This window comes from Amblyomma maculatum, chromosome 1 (genome assembly GCF_055883805.1).
Source record: "Amblyomma maculatum isolate TAMU_Amacu chromosome 1, ASM5588380v1, whole genome shotgun sequence".
NCBI classification, from domain to species: domain Eukaryota; kingdom Metazoa; phylum Arthropoda; class Arachnida; order Ixodida; family Ixodidae; genus Amblyomma; species Amblyomma maculatum.
The window spans coordinates 402,494,711-402,519,091 of NC_139344.1; the positions used below are offsets into that span (position 1 = coordinate 402,494,711).

Consider the following 24,381-nt stretch of genomic DNA (forward strand, 5'->3'; position numbering starts at 1 on the left):
GCACCGTGTAACTGTATATGGCTATTAGTACTGATTTATAAACAACGCTGATAACTATTCACTACTCTTACTTTCGCATTTCTACCCTAGCCCGTTATTACGACATGTACAGTCTTTGTCAAAAGTATACGGCCCAGGGGTTTTCCTTCTAAGCCCCGTAACGGGGCTCGCATCTCAACACTGGCGTTCAAAATCTCATAGATGACAAAGCTCGTCCTCATTCTGCTCTTGCTTACATTCATATTCCAGTATTGCTACCAGGCGCTGCGTTACAGGGCTTAGAAGCGAAACCCTTGAGCCGTATATTTTTAACAAAGACTGTACATTGGTTCACCTCTACTGTTGTATTATTGGAACAGTTTTTATACACTCGCCCATGGCGTAAGATTACAAATAATTATTATTCCCCCTATATTCTTACTGTTAGATTTCTCATGTTCATTAACGGAAATCAGTGTTGTGCAGGGTTACTCTGCAAAGACGATTGCCTGAAATTTGAAAAAGGTAATATTATATGATGAGTTTCAACATTTATTAACAACGTAGATTTTAATTATCATAAAATCGTGTACATTTTTCATTAATTTTAGTTCTCATGTAAAAACAACTGCCCATTAAACCTCTTATTGGATGTCAATATGAAGAAATCTATCTCTCAAAATGTTCGGAATTTTTTAAAAGCATTCAATGTCATATATTCAGGAAACAAACCATTTTCTTAATATATTGTGCCGATAAATTCGATTCACAAGAGCCTCCATAGCTTTCCCGTATTTTGTAAACGGAGAGCAAAATTTTCACAACTATAAGGAAAGTTAAAAGTCCGAAAACGAATCAAGACTTGCTGCTTTCATTATGGCTGCAATGAGTCAAAATGTGGGCATCATAATTGTCTTTGAGCACCGGTAGAGAGATGAAAGAGCAAGCGTAGTCGATGTGGGGTACTTGGTAGAATTCTGAATGCAATGCGCAAAAGATTCGAAATTCAAACACTATTCACATTTCGCTATCCATCAACGTGAGATCATTTCATCTAGCAAAAGGAAAACACTGTCTATGCAACCTCAGGTCGTGTACCATTAAATTTTAAAGGTTTAAATTGCACAACAAAAGCCGGCCATCAAACGTGTGACCTACGGAGGAAAATACCAGCGACAAGAAATCTCATCGTTTCCTTCCTGCGAGAGAAAGGAAACAAAATCCAAAGTGTTTTTTTGCTTTTTCTCAACGAGATGCCTTGTTGCCTGCGATGAAAGGAATATCTAAAGAGACGACAAGAGCAAAAGATGAAAATGAAAATCATCACTGCGTTGAGCTCGACCGCGTTGCCTCGCAAATGAAGCCCAGGAAAAATGGAGTCGAGAAAAGAAGGGAAGGATCACTTTCAGAGAGCACTCACGAAACGCTTCGATTCAGAGCGTAGGGTTAGAAAGAAAGTAATGGGTCAAAAAGGTGGAATAAAAGCGAAAATCGTTGCATGGGTAAGGTTGGAGAGTACTAAGCGGTTGTTCGCATTTCATCCGGAGTTTTTCTTGTCACCGGCTCCCGCTCATCTAAATTGAAACGAGGTTGCGACACCCCGCACTTCCAGAATCGATGCAACAAAGTGGAATGCTCTCGGAGCGAGCGCATTTTCTAAATGAAGGTTAGCGTAGGTGTTCATGCTTTCTTTTGTCTCTTTCAAATGCTTGCCTCATTATTCCGTGAATAGGTGTTCTCGTGTGAAGTCAGGTTCTCGCTCTCAATTGGCACACCCTGGAGCAAGTGCGCCAGACTATGAAAGAGCACTTTTAGCTTGTACAAAAAGCCGGCAAGATAAAGAACTGTTCTTTGAGCATTCTTTTTTCCAATTGTGCATTCCTTTCCTGCGCATGCTTAATATAATTTTCATTTATGAGTGTTTCGTCAGGTTGAGATCAAAGAGCCGAAAGTAACTCTAAACTTCGATTTCGACCCGTGTCGATTCTCGTATTTGCACCCCTATTATGCGCTCTTCGAGACGAGCGTAAGATGTTCTTTGTTGAAAGAAGACAAATTTCATACCAAAAGTAGATGTTTTCCTTGCAGCGTAAAGAAACATCTCTAAGTGAAATGTATAAAAATGAATACTGACAATCTAGTGGAAATTAAGAAGAAGAAATGGGCATGGGCAGGATATGTAGGGCGAAGAGAGTATAACCGATGGTCGCTTAGGGTAATAAACTGGATTCCAAAGGAAGGAAAGCGTAGCAGGAGGCGGCAGAAAGTTAGGTGAGCGGATGAGGTTAAGAAGTTCGCAAGGGTCAAATCGATGCAGCTAGCACAGAACCGGGTTAATTGGAGAAATATGGTAGAGGCCTTCGTCCTGCAGTGGGTATAGTCAGGCTGATGATGATGATGATAAGGCCAGTTTTGATAAGGCCAGCGCGAATATCTTAATAGGTGGACCTATAGCAGTCAGAGCACTGGCATTGACTTCTAGTGAACTCAACACATAAGAACTGGGACTGAAAAAAAATTACAAATGTAAGCTAGCTTAGAACAGTAAGCTGGTCGCAGACATTACTTCCCCTAGAAAGCGTATACGGTAGGCTTGCTAAAAAGTATCCATCACACATGAACAGAACAAACCCCCCCCCCCCCCCCCCCCCAACAGAGTCTATACAAAAATCTCACAAGTTTCATTTAGTGGAAGCTGTAAAAGAATTGGGTGTGTTAATTACATCATTATATTACAAATAAAAAGAGAAAATAGGCATCTGCAACGGAATTATGGTAGCCTGAAAAGACAAGCAGAGACTTCAATTGCACAGAGGTTCCGAACTAGGCTATCACAATCACATGCTCTTCAGTTTGTATCACGTTCTTTGTTTCTTCTACCTATATCTGTTCCTTTTTGGTTACATTTTCATATTTATCAGTCTATCTTGTTACAAGAAGCTTCATTTCCAGTGCCAGCTTTGGACAATGTTGTCTGAAGTTCAGGTGTCCTGCCTATTTACCGGCTAAGCGGCCTTTTTTAAATTTCGTTCTATTCAATTATCTTTAGTTCAAGTGGATGCAGCTTTTGGTGGCAGCCGCAATGAAAGAGAAATAGAATTTTGTATAGTTCACCTGCAACTCTAACTTGTGTCGTGCAGGTTTAATCTCTCCGTTGTCGCTTTGTAATAAGCGCTATATTTTTACATTGATGCACACGCTTCATCTCTAAGCTTGCCAATAATTCTGTATTATATGATTTACTTTTAGTCTTCTCATTCCGTTCTATGTACCTTCATAGAAGACATTTTTCTGCAGTTTCTAAAGGCAATGTTGGAGGCGACGGTGTTGCAGATAGTAAAAGTCTCCACACCTTCCGTGAAAAGTTCGCGGTCATAAGCGCAAAAAAAAAAAAAGAAAAAGGGAGAAGGCGTTCTGCACCAATTAGTTTATTTTATGAAGCAATCTATGTAAAAATTACGCGTAAGGACTTCTAGAGTGGTCACTGAACAATTATGGCTTTGGAATCCAGAAGAGGATACGAAAGGCTGTTGGCAAGTTTTCTGAAACAGCGGTATTTAGATTAGGGCAGTAAAAAATCGTACCCTTTGTCCCATCGTCTATTTCATCCCTGACTAGGAAGCCCAAATTTAACACTATCACAACTATAAAGTACGGTATAGCTACCTGCTCAAGGTCTGCCCAATTGGGTATTGATAATTTAATTTTAATATTTTGTGCTAAGAGAATATTTTCCACGGTAACAGGCTTCAAGTTTTAAGAACAAGAAAAAGTCCAACAAAACGTAAGGCAGGCACCTGAATCCAGCCCTCGAATTATTCGCCTTGAAATGGTTGAATCGGTTGTGTGCATTGAATCACACGCTTCTTCTTTGGACGCGGTATGTGATTATTCATTGTCGCTACATTAGGAAATACAGAGTGGTCTCACTATATTAGGGCCTCTGCTGGGCCTTTATGGGGAGGTAAATGTCCAGGTCGAGCTTGCTGTTGTAGTCGGCATTAGTGAGTGTTTTCATCAAATACGAAGTCGCCATGAACTATAGGACTGCACAAGTCTGAACTCACCGTCCATAAAGACTTGGGTCATCGCGTGCTAATTTTCCTTCTGTTCCAGCATCTCGCTCTACACTACTCAAGTACAACCTTTATTTAATTGACTCAGCTTTATGTAAATGTCACGCTATCTGCCTGGGAAAAAGAAATGTGCGTCTTATCGTGGGTGCCCACCGTATACTCTTGAAGAAAGCGCGTGTCCAGCAATCCTAATAATAATCATCATCATCATCAGCCTGACTATACCGACTGCAAGGATAAGGCCTCTACATCAAGGATTGAGTTATATCTGGGTGCACAAAATTTTAGGCCTCTCCCCAGAGGTTTCCATATATTAGTCTGCAAAGTCAGGAAAAAGAAATAAAAATATATTTTCGTTAATATCATGAATGCCCACTGTCCGGCGTTTTGTTATATTAGGGAGCTAAAGGTATATAATAAGGCAGTCCCAATTGCCATATTCCGCTTTATAAACCGTCCACAGCAGGTCAATAAAAACATGGGAACTCACTTTTAACAGGAGTCCGTGTGTCTACCCTGATCGGCACTGGTTTCACGCATGATCTGTGATACGACCAATTCTTAAAGGCGCGCTGCGCTATATCTTCGATCGCACGGCATTCGCCTTATTGAAGGCAGCCTGGCCGAAGCAAATCGGCAAACCACATAAAGAAGGACAAAAAATGCACAATGCGCAAAAGGCGAGTGAAAGAATGGGCCCGTAAAGGTCGGAAACACGAAACACAGTATGCAAAAGCCAAACACCGACAGAAAGGGTTGTCGGAAAGCAATAAAAAGAATGATATGCACTAGCCAGATAAAGGACGCCGTATAAATGACGGGATAAAAGGAACAAAAGCATCGAGATGACCTCAGACAACGCGAGGAAATGCACTTCGCCTACAACAACTAAAAGAACTCACGCCAAATCTGCGCTCCACTTACACAACTAAAGATAAATAGTTTTTGGCAAGACACTAGACTGGATGGTTACTAGGAAAGTAAAGAAGAAAGTAAATGCTGTCGGTGGTAATACTCTGTCAATGGAGGGCTCCCGCGGCTTCCGCGCGGGAATGAGCACAAGAAGAACGACGAATTCCTTTGAAGATAGGTATGGCCGGTCTTAACTGTTGATGGCCGTCTGTCCACAGCTCACTTGCTTTTTGGAGGCTCGGAAGAAAATCTGAGATAGTGCGGTAGTAGATAGCACAAGAGTAAAAGAGTCAACAAAAGAAAGTCTTCGGGTGACGCTACTCCAACGAAAGAATCCACTTCCGTGTCGGTCACAGAAGCTCGCCAAGTCACGAGCGTATAGACAAGGAGAAAAAAGCAATGCTCCAAGCTAGAAATGTTGCTACGAAGGAAGACGATCGCGGGAAGAAATCCAAAACGAAGTATTCCTGCTGCAGGCTGACTTAACTGCTCGCATATCACTGACCTACGATCCGCAAACTGTAGCCAAATGTCCTTGTGGAAGGTGTCGCGCTGAATATAGTGAGAGCGGCAGATACATGTCGAAATTTGTTCTTTTGGCTTGGAGGTCAGCAATAATTGGCCGGATTCGTCTTTTGTTTGATTAGCCTCAAGCGAAACGTTACATAATCAGCGTGAGTATCCAGATTAGCTAATAAAATAAGGGCACTGGTGCATGGTACCAGACGAACCTACCCTTACGACGCACAGAGGAAGCCTTAGACTGAGGACAGCTGCACGTTTCTCCGCCTCTGGACTATAAGATGGTTATATCTGCGTAAAAGTAAGACCATGGGAGATGCATTTAAGCAAGATATAGGTGCAAGTAATCAGCCTTTTTCTTTCGTTGAATCAGCCCCGCAGAGCCGATCAAGTTAGACATTGAACGGCTTTTTTTCTTCTCAACACCATACGTCAAGAGCAGGTGAGGCCCTATATTTCACGTCTGTGCTCACGTATAGCCCACAGCCTCCAGTGTTACATTTTTCCAGCTCTTAAAAGGGTGTTTTGAGTGGACGAATTATGCTCGTCTATTCACAGCAGTGTATTTGAGTCTGTCGGCGTAAACGCGAAACTCTCGCTGGTTCTTCAGAATCGGATGAAGACCCTAGGTTCCTGGCTTCTCCACAAGCCAGAAACCAGTGAACAACGGTATGACATACAGATCATAACGGGTTCAACAGGTTATAGCACCCGCCGACGCTATAAGGCGGAGGCGCTGAGATCAGCGTTACCAACTCGTGCCTCATCTGTTTGTACCCGGATCGCTCTGGTGGACATATCATCGGCTCTACCGCGACCGTTCATCCCGGAGGCCTTTCGTCGTGCCATTTTCCATTCCCTCCACGACATCTGCCATCCTAGCACTCGAGTCACGCAGAGCCTCGTTACCCAGCGGTACGTCTGGCCGAGCGTTAACACCGACGTTCGCCAGTGGGCCTGCTCGTGCCTTGCTTGCCAGTCCGCCAAAGTGACACGCCATACCAAGACTCATCCTCAGTCTTTCCTGCCGCCTGGATTGCTCTTTGACCATGTTCATCTTGACCTAGTTGGACCGCTTCCCTTCTCTCAGGGCTACAAGTATATTCTGACGATGGTTCACCCGTTGGCCCGAAGCCGTGCCAATTCCGGTCATTACTGCGCAAACAGTTGCCAGAGCGTTCATTTCTAGCATGTTCATGCGGCTTATTTAAAGCGGGAATTTATATCTGCGTCACTGGTCGAAACGTGAGCGCAATGCGTCACGGTTCTCCTCGCGGTAGCGCCTATGGCTGGTGACGCTAGACGACAGCGACTGTGGTCGTCTATAACATCTGCCATATACCAAGGCAAACTATGACAAACGAGTTTTTTTGCACGCGTACTCGGTATACCTATGTTAAAGACCTGCAGCGTTTTTTGAAGCGAAAGCTTCATCACCCGCGATGCAGCGATTTTGCCATGGTACCGATTTCTATCGCGGTTGCACTGCTCTTTCCACTTTCCCTCGAACCCTTTTTCCTTCTCTTACAGCGCGGGTCAGGTGTCGACAGATCCTGCGTCTTTCCTTTCCTATGAACCAAATAAAAAACAGAGAGGCTGCCCTGGGCGGTGCGATGTTACCTTGAACAACCTTGAAGGTCAAGCATACTGCGCTTCGGCTTTCTTATATACCGATGCACAATATACAAAAATATATGAAAACATGACCCACTCCTGTGTGAGCCTGTCAAAAGGCTTACAGTATAAAATAAAAAAAAATGCAGGTGTTTACAATTCCGTGGTGTCCACTCAAAAGTATAGCATACGGCTCCGCACTTTGATGGAGTTTCAAGTTTAGTTGTTTCCCGCGAACTTCTAAGGACTGCAACTCTCTTCCAGATTCTGCTGTTCGATCATCATCATTATCTGATTTTGTACGCCATTTAGAAAATTTCATCTATGGCACTGCCACAGGGTGATGAGGTTCTATTGCTGTTGTGTAGGATGGCTGTTCCGATTTCTGTGTAATTCATTTTTGTTTTGTTTGTGTGTGTATTAAGAGACAATTTTGATTGACTATTGATTTTCATCTTGTTGTATATTGCTCATTTTTCGTTTTGTATTTTCCACTCCTGTTAGAGCCCCTTATGGTGGCTGACAGTATTAATAAATGAAATGGAATGAAATGAGTTGTTGTTGTGGCTGTAGGAAGAAGGAAAAGAAAATGCATAGGCCTACTAGTGGCTCTGTAACTGAGCCACCTCCGCTGCCTCGTGTGGACAGAAGAAAAAAACAGAGAAGCAAGAAAAAGAATATGAACATGAATATGAGAATATGACATATTATTATTTACTTTTGCTTAACAACTTACCACTTTATTCATTCCTCATTTGACTGCGGCCGGTGCAGTTTTGCTGTGCAATAGATACCTCACGCTTCAGCTCCTCCAGCATAATTTTTTCTGCGCATACTCAAATAATGATGCGGGAACAGCCGCGCTAAACGTGTGATTTTGAAAATCTTGCTGGCCTTAATGAAGCAATAATTGTTCTAAACGCGCCGCTGCGCTGTAGTCTACTAGATGAACTTGTCTGATGCGATATTGTTTTCATAGAGCACTGTAAAATTCCCCCCCTTCCTCCCCCAAGCATCAAAGATGTCGAAACCTGAAGGCGAGTCACGCTTTCTGAAAGGCTCTACTGTACCATGTTCTCACCCTCTGTGTACGCTGAAACAACATGGGCGGATAAACTTTGAGCCTGAGTGCTGGATAGAGCCGGGGAGGGGCGAGCTCAGACCGCCTACTCGTTTGCGGACTCGAACACGCTCCATTGCTTCTTATTTTATGTCCCTTTCGAAAGAAGGGTATTCTTCGCCGAACCATTGTTTCGGGGTCCTCTCCTTCGCCGTAGTGTGGTCCTGTGTCTCGGTGTTCGCCTTTTTACTACACTCATTTTTCCTCGAACAAGGTCGAGGACTGCCCATGCGCCGTTCGCAGAGCCGGAAGAGATATATGGTCGCGACAGTGCGATGTACAAAAAATGATAGGGATGTAATGTACGTAAAACCGAGGAACACAGATGACGCTGTTAGCAGCTGTGCAGCGACGTTGCTCGGGTGACGACATAGAATTCTTTGTTCATGTTCCCCTGCCCACGATATGCAACAGCAAGTCGTTGTTGGAAATCGATGATAGTTCAAGGAGCGTAAAGTATTAGAGCGGCAGCCAATATATCTTATAATTTGCAGGGTAGCCGTTGTGAAGGTAGCTCCCACTCTTTTTTCTTAAAATAATGGAATCTGATAAATACTAGCCATTACATAAACAAACCGTACCGGGCATATTGTCATCGCTTCAGCCACCGGCATGCACCGCTTAGGTGGTTCGACGAAGATGGAGACGAACACCGCCGAACGCTTCGATGCAAGGTCCTCCTGACCAGGGCAATCCATCTGAGCTACCTTACCAAATAAAGCAACTAAAAATAAAGTAGCAAAATAAAATAAAGTTACAAAATAAAGTAACTAAGTACGAATAGTTGTAATTAAAGTATTACTAATGACACTGCCTCTGCAGTGCCCTCACTGCGCAATAATGTACCGACATCTGATGGTGCTTAAAGAGTTTCGTCAACGGTCGCTTGCATTTGATTTCTTGAGAGCTATTTTTCTTGCACGTCACCACATAACGGCGTTCAAAGATCTCATTGAGCAAAATATAATGTGCGGCTGTGTTAAATGCCATCGTTGAATCCTGCATGATGTATTTAACAACTTTGTCAATAAATCACAAGAAATAACGTAAAACTGTGCCCGAAAATGTTGCTTTCAGATGGCATGATTTAAATTATAGACCTTCATATAATAACATATTCATGCATGCGAGCAGTGGCACATTATAGGAAGGAACGAAGCCGAACTGTGTAAGTGCAAATGCGTAATTTCGGTTTTTATACGACTGACAGCTCGATGGTTCAGGGAAGAATGTTTTCCTTTATGTTTGAGGAAACGTAGATTTCTATTATTTTTTTTTGTACTGAAAACTTTTCCTCGTGTGAATGAGAGCTTGTAGAATTTCTAATAATTTCCAGAATGATAATCAGCTCTTCAAGTGAGCGCAATATGCGTGCAATGCGCATAGCCAGACGGCCAACCCGTGAGCAGACGTTCGGCTAAGAAAAAAAACAACTGATATTTGGAGGACAGCGTCGGCGAAACAGCGCCATAGTTGACTTGATCATTCTAATGTAGAGGAAGCTCTTCAGCAATCGAAATACCTGTGTCAGTGTAAGCGACCAAAATTATGACGGGGTGCTAGAAGCCAATATTTTACCTGAATATCACATGATAAGTTGGTCGGGCAAAAGAAGAGACAAGGACGTCTCGTCTAAGTTTTTGTCCCTTTCGCGCTGCCATCTTTTCAAAACATGTACCAACACGCCTAATTTACTACATTAATCAGCCTCTTGATCACTGCAGTGGCACACTAACGCTCTTGGAGACGGTGCAACAAAATCTTACCACAACCTTGTCAAATCCCATTAGCTACCTCAATCGCATAGGTTGCAGATAAAGGAAGGACTAGGCAGTGCAATCTAATTGCGCCACTACACGTTCCATATTTCATGGAAATTATTCTCGCTACTCTCTGCCGTGGCCAAAATGGAAGCACGATAGCAGGAAAAAAAAGCAATGTTCTGTACTGACAAAAGTTAGCAACGGCTCTGTTCGCATAGGGCACCATTTCTGTCTAATTAGGCGTGCAAGCAGAACGAACTTGCCTCGGTTAAGGGGGCCTATAAAGTGCAGGGTGGATAAAAAAAAAAAAAAAGACAACGACGTGAGTTTGGTGTTGCGAATAAACAGCTACCGAAAAATTAAAGCCCTCATTTCAACAATATTGGGACATTATCAACAATTTAGCTCTGCTGGTTTCTTGCAGTCAGATCCGTGAGGTGCTTTGCATGTCTGCGAAATCAGGTGCTGCCTTTAGGGACAAATGTTCCAGATTTTCCAGTTTAGGGACAAAGCTACTCGTTGTTTACTTTGCCGGTGCGAGTAAGCACTGCTCGCCCTGTCTGGAATGGCGGCTGTGGATGGAATATCAAAATATAACATCTAATGAATGTGTTCTCTTAACCTGGAATACAATAGGTTTACTTGGAAAGAAGGAGACGCTATTTACTAAGAGCAAGAGTTGCCCGAAAACGTGTGCGCACATCGCATCGTCCAAAATATTCCTGCAATCAAAAGCGAACAGATATTTGGTTAAAGGGACTCAGTTTTACGTCCAAGTGTGATACTCTGTTGCCACATTTCCCTTGCCGGCAAAAAAAAAAAACGTTGATGAGTTATATTCTGCTCAACGAAGTTATTGCCCCACAAGCGCATGGAGCGCAATAATTATTTAAAAGAAATCTTCGCTTGCTGTGTAAATCTGCATATTTATATGTTTCCGTTTTTTGTAAAGACGTTTACTCTTCTGGCGTACTGCCAGTACTGAGCTTCTGAGAGAAAGTGATTGAATGCGGTCGTAGACCAAAGTAAACACTTATACGTGAACACCTGTGTCTTAAGTTAAAAATGTTCCCAGAAGCAGTTGGGAGGCTTTTAGAATGAACGGAGAACGTCTGAATGTAAACCTACCTAGCACAAGGAGTAAAGTGGACATCTAAATCATTCTATCAACGTATAGCCCGGGTAACATTGGCAAAGAGTACCAACTCTGTCTTTTTTCGGTTTATCGATAGCACGTTATGATTTTTGGCTTCATGGTAATGGGCAAAATATAAGCAAGTCCAGATACTCCTGAATATTTTCGGAAAGCAGAATACGCTTTTTAAGTGATACATGAAGTAATAAAATATTGAAGACCATGTTTCTACTTTGGTGGTGTGCTGAGTCCGACAGTTCCTTCTCATATTATTATTGTGTCGCCACCAAGCCGCTTTATTATTCTGTTTCTTAAGGCGGTATCAACATTTGTGACCCCAATGATGTTTATCAAACATGAAGACAAAGGAAAACAATCTGCTTTTAACGCATATCAAGTCCGCACAGTATGAAAAGCGAACACTGCGATCAGCCTCATAATGCAATGGTTAGGCTAAATGATAGATATGATATATAATAGTAGAAATAGCTTAACAGTGATCTGAAAGTTTGGCGAAGGGCTTGCGTGCTTGGTACTAATGGAGGCACTTTTGTGAATATTTATAGTAGCACGCTGAAATTATACACAAAATGTATTGATAGGCTCTGCTCCAGAAGGAACGCGAACTTGCCATAACTACTTTGTACATGTATATATATATATATATATATATATATATATATATATATATATATATATATATATATATATATTACTAAACTTTTTCAAACCGTGCCTTCGACGAAGCAATACTCTTAGGCTCGAATTAATGTGTTCTGTGATAGACCTACGTAAGGCCAGAAAAATAATTATACAGTGCGACGTGTTTTCAAGCTGTTGCCTAAATCTCTGTGATCACATCGCTAGTAAATGGCCGTAATCCGAGTTCAATGCCTGCATCTTGCCCAGTACTTAAACAAATGAACGCCTTTGTCACCAATTTGTTTTCCTGATATATTGACGGCTTAAAGGTGTCCCGAAACCTTCGTGCTTAGTTCTAACAGAACGTTAACCAATACTGCAATGGGTTCTTTCCATCTAGTGGCCCGGCGGTGTTTTCTAGCACTGCACTAACTTTAAATGAGTCATGCATTCTGGCTGTAGCGGTCATTTTGGCAATATACTTATGTTTAGAACATCGACTGTTTGCCGTATTTACCAAAAATACGAATAATTAGTTTGCAACAGATGGCGGAAGCGTTCGGACAGATATATAAAATTTTCTGACCATGTGGTAAGCCTAAGCAGCGCAAAGAAAGGACGATGATGCCTGGCCGTATTTATATCGAAAGAGGAACCCGATATTGCACTAAAATTTGCTTTTTATATCCTGCCATACAATTGACGGGCAGCCTGATGCAATAGCTGTTGCGCTGCTTTGAATTGATGGCGGCCTCGTCCCGGTTAAAGGAAGTCCATTTTTGTGAGCCCCACATTTTGGCAGCAGCTGTTGCTTTAGTGACTCACGCATGCAAAGAACGAACGATAGGGAGATTGCAAAATAATATTTTGTTATTGCTTTTTCAAGCCTCAGAAGCAACGTCGTGCAACGAGCATTTCAAGAATCATGGAATCCGGAAAGCACGCGCAAAGCAACGCTTTATTTCGGCTAGGGCCAAAACATTATAAGAGCAGGCCTTTGGCTTTTTATTTTTTTGACGACAAGCGTATTCTGCCTTATAAACAAGCCTTCATGTACTCGTAAGAAAGAATCGTATTTACACTGTTCCATTCCATGCTATGCTGATATTAAAAATAAACTGACAGGGTGGTTACCATTGTACAAAGGGACATATTAGGCGAAAGCTGTTACGATATATTCATTCCGCGATCTATTGGTATGAAACAGTATCACAACGACATAAACATGTGTGCACCAAATTACTGTGTTTTTCATTATCAGTTCTTTATTTTCTCTCCTGGGTAGCGCTTCTCTCACATTTATCAATACTTGGGATTTCAAAGATAATCTGTTGTGTTTTTCGCATAAATTTGAGTGGGTGTTAACTGAAGATTGCGGCCATTGTACGTTTTTTTGTCCTTTTCGTTCCCACTAAAACACGAACCTTTCTCGAATGAACCAAGTTGTGAGTTAGAGCCCATCCTTTTTAACTACCCTTCCTCACCGTGTCCCTTTTGTGCTTGTTGCAGTCATGAATTTAGTGTGTCCAGCTGATGAAAGCAGTGCATAACTATACTGTATTTACGTAAAAGAACTGAATGCTCGACAATGCATGATATAACATCTCTTCAATTTTAGGAATATAACGACAGAAAACAATACTTGCGAATGCACAGACGCAGGCTTGTAAGAAGTATTTGAAGAACCTATTTGAAATTACTGCGCTGATCATTCTTTTTTCTCTTGCATTCACCCTAATGAAGATAATGGGAATTGTTTTTCTAACTATATTTAGTGCCTCAGCGCATCAGTTGATTATAAAATGAAGAATGAAAAAATGATTAAATGAATAAAAAGGTTGCTTGATTTTACGAAATCCAGGAATTTTCTGTTTACTCTTAGTTTTTATATCTGCGGCAGAAACTCAAGCGGTGATGAGTACTTTCAGGCTGTCTTGTTGACGCTGTCGTTATATTACTCGTAGTTGATTGCTTTATTTCATTTCCTCTATATTCGAGCTTTGGCTGATTTCTTTCTAAATTACCAAGTGGAATTGACTTACTAATCGCAACATCAATCTGTCACCATGCTTTTATTGCGCGATCCTCTAACATTCATGTGATCAATAAAATGAGCCATCTATCATAGTGCCAATTAAAGATAAAGTTGATGTGTCTTTCTGGTGTTTGTTCGAGAAACGATTTGATTCTCTGAATTTGGTTTTTGCCTATACGTGACGGGATCTGTTAACTCTCCAGAAAGGGACAATTCGAAAATAGATGGTTTTTGAAACAAATGTTTTTCATAGAAGCTCAGAAGTGCCTTGATGCTCCAGAAAAGTAATATGCTGCCTTCGCTCATGCTCTCGGAATAGACAAAGGCTTAATATTAATACAAATTTGTAAGTTTGTTTTCTCCACCTCAAAGGGGAGTAGTGACTCTTCTCTGCAATTATTATTCTGTACACTGTGCAAATTAAAATAAAGAAATCACTGCCGAAAGCAGAGATCTCACTTTCTTCGATTATATCGACGTATTCTCGCGGTTCTCGTAAAATTTTATCTGAGCATGTCGTGCTAGAGAAGTAAACCCCAACAAAAACATATTTTCGTCCTTTTTTCTTTACAGACCTTTAACAAACAACATGCTTCTATTTATTTTCATGTTTTGAACCCCGAACGTTTGTCATCAGCGTATTCACTGACTTTGGAACACCAAGATGTGAATTCAGCCATGAATACAAAATTGATAAGGCTAAGCCCCACAGTCTGTCAGAAGAAAGTTAGGTGCCAAAAAAAGAGACTAGCAATCAGACAATCCTTGAAGAGCCTGAAAGGCGAAGCATGGCTGGGTGTATTTTCTTCCTCTAAGTAAGGCAAGCACAGGGCGCAGATGCCTTTGAACTGTGTGCTGATGTTCTCATCACGAGCAGTGCATTTGTCGAAGAGGTTGTTACATGGCTAATGTTTAAAATTACTTAGCACAAGCCGCCAGATGGAATCACTTTCCTGATGTGCGTGTTTTGACAGAGGCGGATAAGAAATACTTGTATACCAGTACACTTTGAAAACTCTAGTAGTCAAACTTTTCTCAGATTTGTCCCACTAAGACGTGTAACATAACACAGCCTCCGCTTTCAGGCGTTAATTTATGCATTTCGTCACTTGGGTATATTTCGAAAAGAGCTATATGTTTGCAATCTCGGGAACACTCTTCTGACTAACTTGATTCTTTTTTGTTGTGGATCCTTTGTGGAATACTTCTGAATCTTTTCTTAGATTAGACATCCTTGCGAGTCATTGTAGGGGGTGCGATGAAACGCCAATTCAAAACGAGATCATGCAGCAGTTTTTTTAATGACAGTTCGTTGTTTTGACAGCATATAGTTCCACAAGCGAATTAATTTGCTCGCAAGAAATCTGTCCCTACATCTGAGGCGGCTACTATCACTGGCAGTACGGCACAGGAATCAAACATGGAGAAAAAAAAGCTGCGAAGTGTAGATTTTGTGGGAAGCACTTTTTTACGTTTTGTTTTTCTGTCCATTGACTGCACAATTAGCATTGCCTCGAACTTTTTTCTTTGCTCTGCTTTAAGGGGTGGTGTACGACCAAGCACGCTCCTCAGAGGAAGAAAAGCTTCTATCGCAAGCACTGGACCGAGCTAACCTGAACGCCAGTGACGCCGGAGAGGCGTCTTCGCTTCCCAATGAAGGTAGCGGAGCGCACACGAAGACAGCCGTTGCGAGGACTCCACACCTAAGCCTGTCGGTCGTCAGACTGGAGCCGGAAGACATCTTCCGATCGTCAAAGAAAGGTAGGACTCAGCATCAGTGGGTTAAAGCAGCCCATCTCTCGGCCAGTTTAGCTCAGTGCACACTGTTGGTCAGCGTAACGCATTTTATTTGAAAAGAAAGTTGATGGTCTATTGTCTTGTATTGGCTAAACATTTATATTCGGAATACTGCTTATTCTTCTGGGCCACTTGCGCTGATGTAATGTGCGCGTTCAGCATTTTAGCTTCTTGACAAAAGAACTTAGCAACCGCCTAGCAATTTGTAGTGAACCAGTGAAACCCAGAAGCTATTTCTGACAGCGTAACAGCTGCGAGTTTAATCGCAATTTCCGCCGAAGCACGGTGGTTTTGCTGGGTGTATGTACTTAATAGATATTGCCAATAAGACAGGACTTGAGCGCTTGCACTTTGCGTGCTTCACAGCTATAGTGCAGTGCGAGCTATTTCTGTCCTGAAGTAATACTGCGGATTGCAATCGCGAAAACGTTGTTTCTAATGAATTACTTGCAGTGGTTGTTCAAAAACGTTGGTAAATTCACTGCTGTCTAAACAAAACCAACGTCGGAACACTGAACTGACAAAATTCATTTTAGTAATTTAGAATTTTTTGGCGAGAATGGCGAAAATAGGCCAGTGAAAACTTTTAAGGTAAGAACGCATGCGCCGAGGTGTTATTGGGGATGCATTATTGATACTGTGCCAAGTGCACTGTACAACGCTGTGTCCTTCACTCAGGACTCGGTGCCTAAAGAAAAGATATGGAGACAAAGAAAGAAAAAAAAAAAAGATTACATCAACATCTAAATGTACTGAAAAAGGCGTGCTGTTCAAAACGTTCTAGTGGGGCTGTTAGAAGATGTATAAGCCTTGCGCTCGTTCGAAGAAGCAACGAAATAAATTGGCGCCTTAAGAAGGGGGCAAAGATGCGTGACGAGTGGGCACTTTACGTTGTCTCTGCCCTGCTTTTCTCTCGTTTCTGGCGACAACAATGATGAGAACCGCATGTTTAAATTCATTTAGGTTTGCACAAATGTTGCCGTGCTTAGAGATGCCTGTGTCGCCTACGTCTAGGGAAAAAAAGTGGTGTGACGCTCTAAGTAGCCGCTGCTTACAGTCGTCACAAGTGTGCGCTCCATTACCCTAATTGTTTTGTATCTTTAAGTGCTCAGCCTCCATGCAAGCAAGGATACACGAATTAAGCCTTTATATTCATGCGAAACGTAACCTGAAGAAATAGATAAAACAGTTACAGCTGTGTATTATAGCTCTGCAGTAATGTAAGAAGACGAGGTGGGAGTGGGCCTCGTCGCATTCCCTTGCTAGATGCGCACATGCACGCATTCATTAGGGAGGGCGTTAGGGGGACGCTGCTAAGAGGGGCGCATTTAACTTGGCACCGTTCGCTATCTAAGCTTCGCTGGCCTGCGGGCAAATATTTCCTTTGTGCCTAAGCTACTGCGTTATGCTGTTTGTGTTAGAAGAGGTAAGGTTGCTGTGCACACGCTTGATGTGCCAGCTGGCCTCAGTGTTTTGAAATCTGTCTAATTAACTAAACCTGCGCGCTCTTTAAGAATAATTATTTGCAAAAAGACTGCAATCCGCTGTACGCATATCGGGTGCCCGAGCAGAATGCATAAAGCTGGCAAATATCAGAGCTTAGAGAAATCATCTTGGAGGCGTTGAAAGATACTTTGGTCATCTGCGGTATTTTTTTCTAATCAAAGTTTATTAACTACTAGAGCCTAATTAGGTAACGTTTTATTATTGGCCTGGTGAATGGTGTAAATACAAAAGTGGTACAGGGCCTGCAAACAGCAAATGGCTTTTTTTTATGAAGGTATACGGTTTACATAAATTTTATTGACATTCAAGTACTTTCAAGCCTTTAGCTTCTGGATATCAACTCTCGTCTAATGCGCATACATGAGACAAAATTTTATAAGGCACAACCAATAGAATGAAAAAATCTTGAACATGACAGCAGGGCTAATTCGGCATGCTTAAACGCGTTTAATACAATGAAACCTAGGTTTATCTTGTGCGCTATCCTCAGTGGGGCCTTGTGCGGGTACTGTGCGAACGCTTCAGACATATCAGCATGCCACACATAGCTGTTTTGTTTTTCTTTTTGAATACCAGGAAATGAAGCTCCGTGAGTTCACCTTGGTGCAAACATATCATCTATAATTGTTTCTAAGCCGATCTAGAACGTTTGAGTGGCACTTTGTTTGTCAAGGCAAAAGCTAAAATTTTACCACAGTAGGCTGAAAGTCAATTGGTTTTGGGGAAAAAAATTTCAGTTAAAACTATACAACACGACTTTGACAGGCTATCATGGTATCGATAGGCTAGAATGTCCGTCTTTTTTGAAAGCTTGGTTTCATTATTTATTTATTTATTTGATGCCTCAAAGAACCGTGGTATGGGGCATTACGTGAGGAATGGACATGAGAGTTAACAATGGTCTTGATAGCGTTCTTAAAATGGATGGCGTTGATATGGTGCATGGAGTCCTGCGGTACATCCAGTCCCGGGATTACGTGACGAGAAAAGATTGAGAATGAGCGGTAGTTCTTGCGCTGGTGGCGTAGGCGGTCTTATGATGATTAATACGGCTTTAGAGATGATAAGCAAGTGATATGACTGACTCTTTTAAGGATGAATGATAAAACACTAGAAAAAGGCACAATCGAGAAATTTTGTAGTACATATTATGCAGCTAGGAATAAAAACGTCTCATTTGAGTGATACGATTAAATGATTAACGCTATTGTGTAATACCCTTAAGCAGAGCTTAACTTTTGCCTGAACGTTTCTTAAAGCCTCTGTTGCGCATCTGGCCTCCCGAAACAAATATATTCTTCAAGCTCTTCAGTGGTCCTGATTACCATGATATCTTTAATGAAGTACTCCGAGAGATAGAAAATCATGAATAGTATGTTGTTTATCACAATGATGAAAACGCAGTAGAAGTTTGAGCATTTCGTGGTCATAGTGATACGAGCCAAATCCCTGGTAAAAGTGGTTGTGCACGGGTTAGCACGAACCTAGAGGGTTTTGCGGCTTGGGTTAGGCGCTCAAGTTCTGCATTAAGAGTAGACGAAGTAGCACATTTACCACAGCTTTTGATTGTGCACTTTCTTCATATTTTGTTTTAGTTATGTTTGTTTTAGGGGAGAGAAAGGTACAGCATCTGTCTCACTTACCTAGGGCACTTACACTTAATTAGGCAAATACACATCGCCGTTTCTTTCGGCAGTTGAATTTTTGTTTTGCTTGTATTTTGAGGAAATAAAAGCGCGCATATTTCTTCGGTGAACGTAGTGCAAATCCAGCTCAAGGACACTCGGACACAAAGCGAGGAATTGTATAGCTTCACCCTGAGTAGTGCGCGGACGCTCTAAATCCCTATTCTTGTCCCAGAAGCTGATGGACGCACTTTGCGCGTAGAATTATTTATATGCTGACCACGCTTAACTCGCACGTTATGCGAGTTTGGAATGATGTCGGATCCAACCCTTAACATTACCGTCACAGCAGGTGTTTGCGTCAGCGCTGTGACAGTGTGCCTACAACGTGATCACGGCGTAAAAACAGAAACTTACAATAAAGAAAAGTAAAAATAAATAAAGACAAAAACTTCTCGCGTCACGCGGTGTTGTGCCAAACGATTGCGCCATTGACCAGTTCGCATACGTCCGACACAGCACGAAGTGATGAAAAGGTGGCCGCCCTAGAAATGGTCTTGACCTCTATTCAGAAAGGTTTATAATACTTACGTAAACGTACTACCGTCGTGTATTGTCTTCATTCTTGCAACATATATAGCATCAATTTACGAAGCAATGATCGATGTGTGCCCGCAACGCTAGTTTTTCATAACCTAAAGATTGATATCCATGTTCGACAGCGTCGAATGGCTTGAAATTATTTTTTGTTTTTGTTTTTGCTGTATGAAATCTGCTTACTTTTGAAAGGATGGTATATTTCTTAGATTGGTTGGCTATAATGTATAGTACCGACGTGTCCCTTCTCTGTGTGTTTTATTCCTGCACTCGCATCATCAATCACTTTTCAAGAGCGATGTTTTATTGGGGCTCTACTAAATCTGCCTGTGAAGGATAAAAAACTTGCGCATTGCAATGAATATTCCAAGGCTACTGGATAGATAGGGTATACAATATACACACAGGTGCTGGCCAGAGGTTTAAGCTTCATGTCCGTAAACCGTGTGCAGCGCCAGCTTGCATTGACGTCATGTTTTGTTTTCGGTAACCGGATTGCATTGACATCACGTTTTGTTTTCGGTAATCGGAGTGTGTGTAAACGGAGAGGTGTTTGCATACTGTCGACAAAGGCTCGTTATTTTCAACGTGACATGCCACATTGCGGCACAACTGGACAATATTGGGAATCCTGTCTTTTAATTATTCGACGAATAGTGGTGAACACCCCTCAGATATACATGTTTCCCACTGTGGCCACGAAAGCAGGTAAGCTGCTTCCAATAAGTGCGTGAATAATTTGGGGGTAGTCTGGACACGTGTACGGTTAATAGCAACCATTTTAAGAATTTAACTTGTTTTATGGAATCACAGGCCGGAGAAAGATGTTGAACTCTAGCCGGAATTTGAGGCTCTTTTGCTTCTTTTACTGGGCAGTAATTTACCTATCATGGAGAGCTAAAGAGCAGCGAAAGCGGTTGGACTCAGAAGTCACGAATCTCAAGCAGGAGAACGCGTGCTCCGTTGGTTGCTAGACAAATGGGGAAAAGGACGAGTGATATGTGTTGTTGAAATTAAAGTGTGCGACGATCTTTTTGGCACATCACATTACTTTAATTTTCCTTTATGTGTGGTGCATCATGCCAAACTTTAATGCACAGACGTAAATAGATCACCTAGCTGGTTTCTTTAAGGAATACATTATATTTAGATTTTCTGAATATTTTGTGTCGTGAGCGGCTCCTTCACATTTGTGTGCAAAATGTTCCTTGTTAGGTGAAAAAGAGTAGTCGTCTAACCAATAACGTTTTATTCGCGACAAATGCCCACGACATTAGTATCGAATACTATATAAAAAGCAGCCTTAAATGGGGATGCCTCCGTTGTGCTAAAAATAATGTCTGCAAACATTCTCTTTGTCGGGAAAACATTAGTGTGTCATTGAAATTAGTATCGAATACTATATAAAAAGCAGCCTTAAATGGGGATGCCTCCGTTGTGCTAAAAATAATGTCTGCAAACATTCTCTTTGTCGGGAAAACATTAGTGTGTCATTGAAATGTTAAAGTGGCAACGAGGCAGTGATGTCCGCGGTGGCGTTAGGCGCGATCCTGTCGCTGTAAACTACAGGCAGGTCATCGGCGCTTAGCCACAGTTGCAGCCAGCATAAAGTCGGCGCTGTTCCCGGCGTAGTTAGCAAATGGTGCCGCCAAACACTGCTTTAACACGCATAAATCTGTTTAACCAACTTAAAACCCGGCTAACATATTTTTTATGTTGTTGCATTGCGTTCTACAGCGCACGTAAGACTGCTAGCAACTTAACGATGTGCGTGTAAGTAAGCACAGTAATTGCTTCGACATAGAGCAACACCTTGTTTACAAACTGCGGAGGAAAAGTATGCTTAGGGAAAGCTTACAAAACTCTAGTTCCATTTCACAGGACGCCTTCGAAGGAGTTCTTCGATGCAGAGGAACCATGAACATACTAGAACAGATTGGGAAATGAAAAAGTGCCATTTTAAAAGTGGAGCCTTTTTAGAATAGCCCGAAACATTTGGCGGTGCAGGTTCAGAGCGCGACCCATAAAAACATATATATATATATATATTTCCTCCCGCTTTGCATTTAATGCTCTTTATTTCAATAATGAACACAAGACCACATTCCTGTAAATGTCAACAGTATGAATTATAAAATTAAAAGAATGCCTTGCACTCCGAGACTGCTCGCTCCTTGCAATGCCATATATATATATATGTACATATATATACATACGTATATATATATATATATATATATATATACTTATGTGCCAAGCTATTTGGACGTTTCATCATGTGCAAGCGGCCAGCCGGTTAAAATTGTTTAGTTCTTTGAAGAAAAGCCCAGGACAGCATACTACGCCATTACAATGGAGATCTTTCGATTAACAGACCGACAAATTAGTGCTTTTAAACCTAAAATTCCTCGAAACCTCTCCGCTTTGTTTGCAAGCTTCTCGCGCAATTTTGGCCCGCTGCCACATGTGCTAAATTCGCTTACCATTAATATGCCTAATATTGTTACGGACGAAGGAGGAAGAAGAGGGCAGTGGCGCAGGCAAGAGCGAGCGCGCTAGGCCCGCTCACAGATTCATTAAACGTCATCTCACGATCATCGAGCATCTTCTCTCTGTCATCGCTTCTCCTGTTATCATCGGCTTGCCACCACGTAACTATATATACAGCCAAAAGAGAACAGCGTTTCAAATGCACTTCAGAAACGCTATTCCATGGTAAGGAAATACAATGGCGCATTGTAGCAAAGCGCCTCTGACGCTACTCTCGAGTCTAGCGCGGACCACTGCAGCGTGCACAGGCGCACCTTGTGTTTGTGTGTAAACGCGGTTTTGGCCGCCTGATATTGTGCGTGATGACTGCATTAAGCTTAAACGCATTTTATACTTTGAACAGCAGTATTCTTGTGGGAATATAGACAGCGCGGCAGCATACTTATGCAATCTTCAAAAGTGGAACAGCCCATTGTCAAGCCGATTGTTTCTCGGCTTTTTGTCAGCGCCACGTCTCTCATGTATTGATGGCAAATTAATTTAATTTAATTTGAGTAAATGAACATTGCGCTTTTGGAGAAGCAGACAGCTAATAGTGAAAATTTTGCCTGGCTTCAAAACACTCATTTATGGCTTCGTCCTGAAAATAGTTTTATTTAAAATGGCGTTCCATAGTTTGTCGCCCTTTTATTTAAACTACTTAGGAAGATTTATCCTATGGCTGCCTGTATAACTAAATTGCAAAACTAGAAAAATTATTCTAGAAAGTTTCCCTTGCAAAGAGTCTATTGGCCGCGCTCTCGACTTGTACCACAGGTGTCGCTACATTTAAGAAGTACTCCGTTTTTAAAATTACGTTTCGTAATTTTATGTATTTCCGTGGTTGCTATGCAATAAGTAAATATACCATATGAGCGAAGTTCAATAAAAAAGCCATGACATCTTTTCACTCATATAGTCGGTAGGCCTTATTTTTCCCTACGTTTGGGTTACTTGGTACAGCCTCGCCACTTAACCTTGCACTTGTCAAAGGCCGTTGTGTTCTCTAGGTGCCGTGAACCCGTCCAGCGCCGCCACCGTCGGCGCTGTGTCCAGTATCACCAGGGGTTACTTTCCTGTTCTGAATAGAATGGCGCGTTATTAAAATGAACATAAACAAAGGATTCAGAGACATTTTTATAATTTCACAGTGCACCTATCATGACACGTATTCGCGGAGAAAATGCGAGTACACACTAGAAAAAATTACCTAAGAATGAAATGATTGATTGAATGTACTTTATTGAATAGGAAGGCTCATGGCCATGGAGGGGGATAAAGGGGAGTAGACAGAATCTTCATTGTTTAGGTCGTCACTCAAATCACATTGTTCTAATCAGGCCACTAAGCGAGCCATACTTGGCAAATATCATCTGTGTGTTAGCATCAGTTTCTAGAAGCGAACGGTAGTTCAGGCGGTAGGGTTTGATCTCGGACCGTCCAGTAGAAAAAGCAGGGCAATTCCAGAGTAGATGAGATATGCCGCCGCGAGTTAGAGTCGTACAGTGGGGGCACGTAATAATTTTCTCTGTATACTGACACCAGCGGGCCATAATACGTGGCGTGTAAGCCGCATAGGCAATGAGTTTGTTCAAAAAGACTTCTTGACTTCGGGTGAGGTGGGTTTTTCTCGCAAAAGGTGGGTCTGGTGTGGCCACCTGCATGCGATGCTGACTGAGGCTACGAAGACTGGTCCGAGTATAGTGCCTAAGGGCAAGAGAAGGGGTAAGTTACCCGCCCAAGATCGAGTAAGGATTAATCAAGGGGGGTGGGAAAGTAAATGTGGACATCCCACCTGCCAAGGCAGCCGTGGCGTGTGCCGCCGCATTGCCCCCTGATTCGTCCGAGTGACCTGGGGTTCAGTGAATAGCGACCGTTCTGGTCGCGAGTTGGTGGCGTTTAAGGAGGCGCTGTATGGCCGTAGCTGTTGCATTTGTGAACCCGGAGTAGCAATTTCCTTGTAAGCTTCAAAGGAATCAGTAAGAATACGTATTGAAGCAGTTCCGGTGCCAGGCACTCCTGACAAGGCTCCCCAAATCGCGAGGAGTTCAGCATGAAGAGGGGTACCTTGAGGTAGGTGGCAGGCATAAGCGCCTGAAAGGGAAGGGTTGTCATCGCATACCCAGCCCATAGATGCAAATTCGCTTCTAATCGATGCGTCGGTGTATATGTCAGTCTTATCAGGGATTCGCTCTTGTCGATGATGGGCAGCGAGGAGCTCTCGGGGAATGACAAAATCGCGGTTTATAGGTCGGCGATGGAGGCGTGTGACTACTGGCATCTCCCAAGGGGGAAGAGATGTATATAGGGCTGGTGTTTTGTTGTTACGCTGTTCATCCCAGGCCACCAGGCGACGCCCTTGGACAGTGTTCTCTAGACGTATTCGATGACGCGTCTGTGACTCGGTAACGATCGTAGTGAGCGTTGGAAGAGCGGCCAAACGCTCAAGTTCGGCTATAGGAGTCTGCTTAGGTAGACCGGTAATAGTGCGTAGTGTTGCGCGATGAAGGCGTTCGACCTTAGCGAAGT

General features: G+C 42.3%; 1 protein-coding gene across 1 annotated transcript in view; it reads left to right on the forward strand.

Annotated features, from left to right (window-relative positions):
- LOC146208712 (glutamate receptor ionotropic, kainate 2-like) overlaps nucleotides 1-24,381 on the forward strand; it is a 227,718-nt gene that overhangs the window by 173,963 nt on the left and 29,374 nt on the right. Inside the window, exon 3 of the mRNA XM_084579216.1 lies at nucleotides 15,341-15,559. Within this exon, the coding sequence (XP_084435342.1) occupies nucleotides 15,341-15,559 (219 nt within the window). The remainder of the gene's footprint in view (nucleotides 1-15,340; nucleotides 15,560-24,381) is intronic.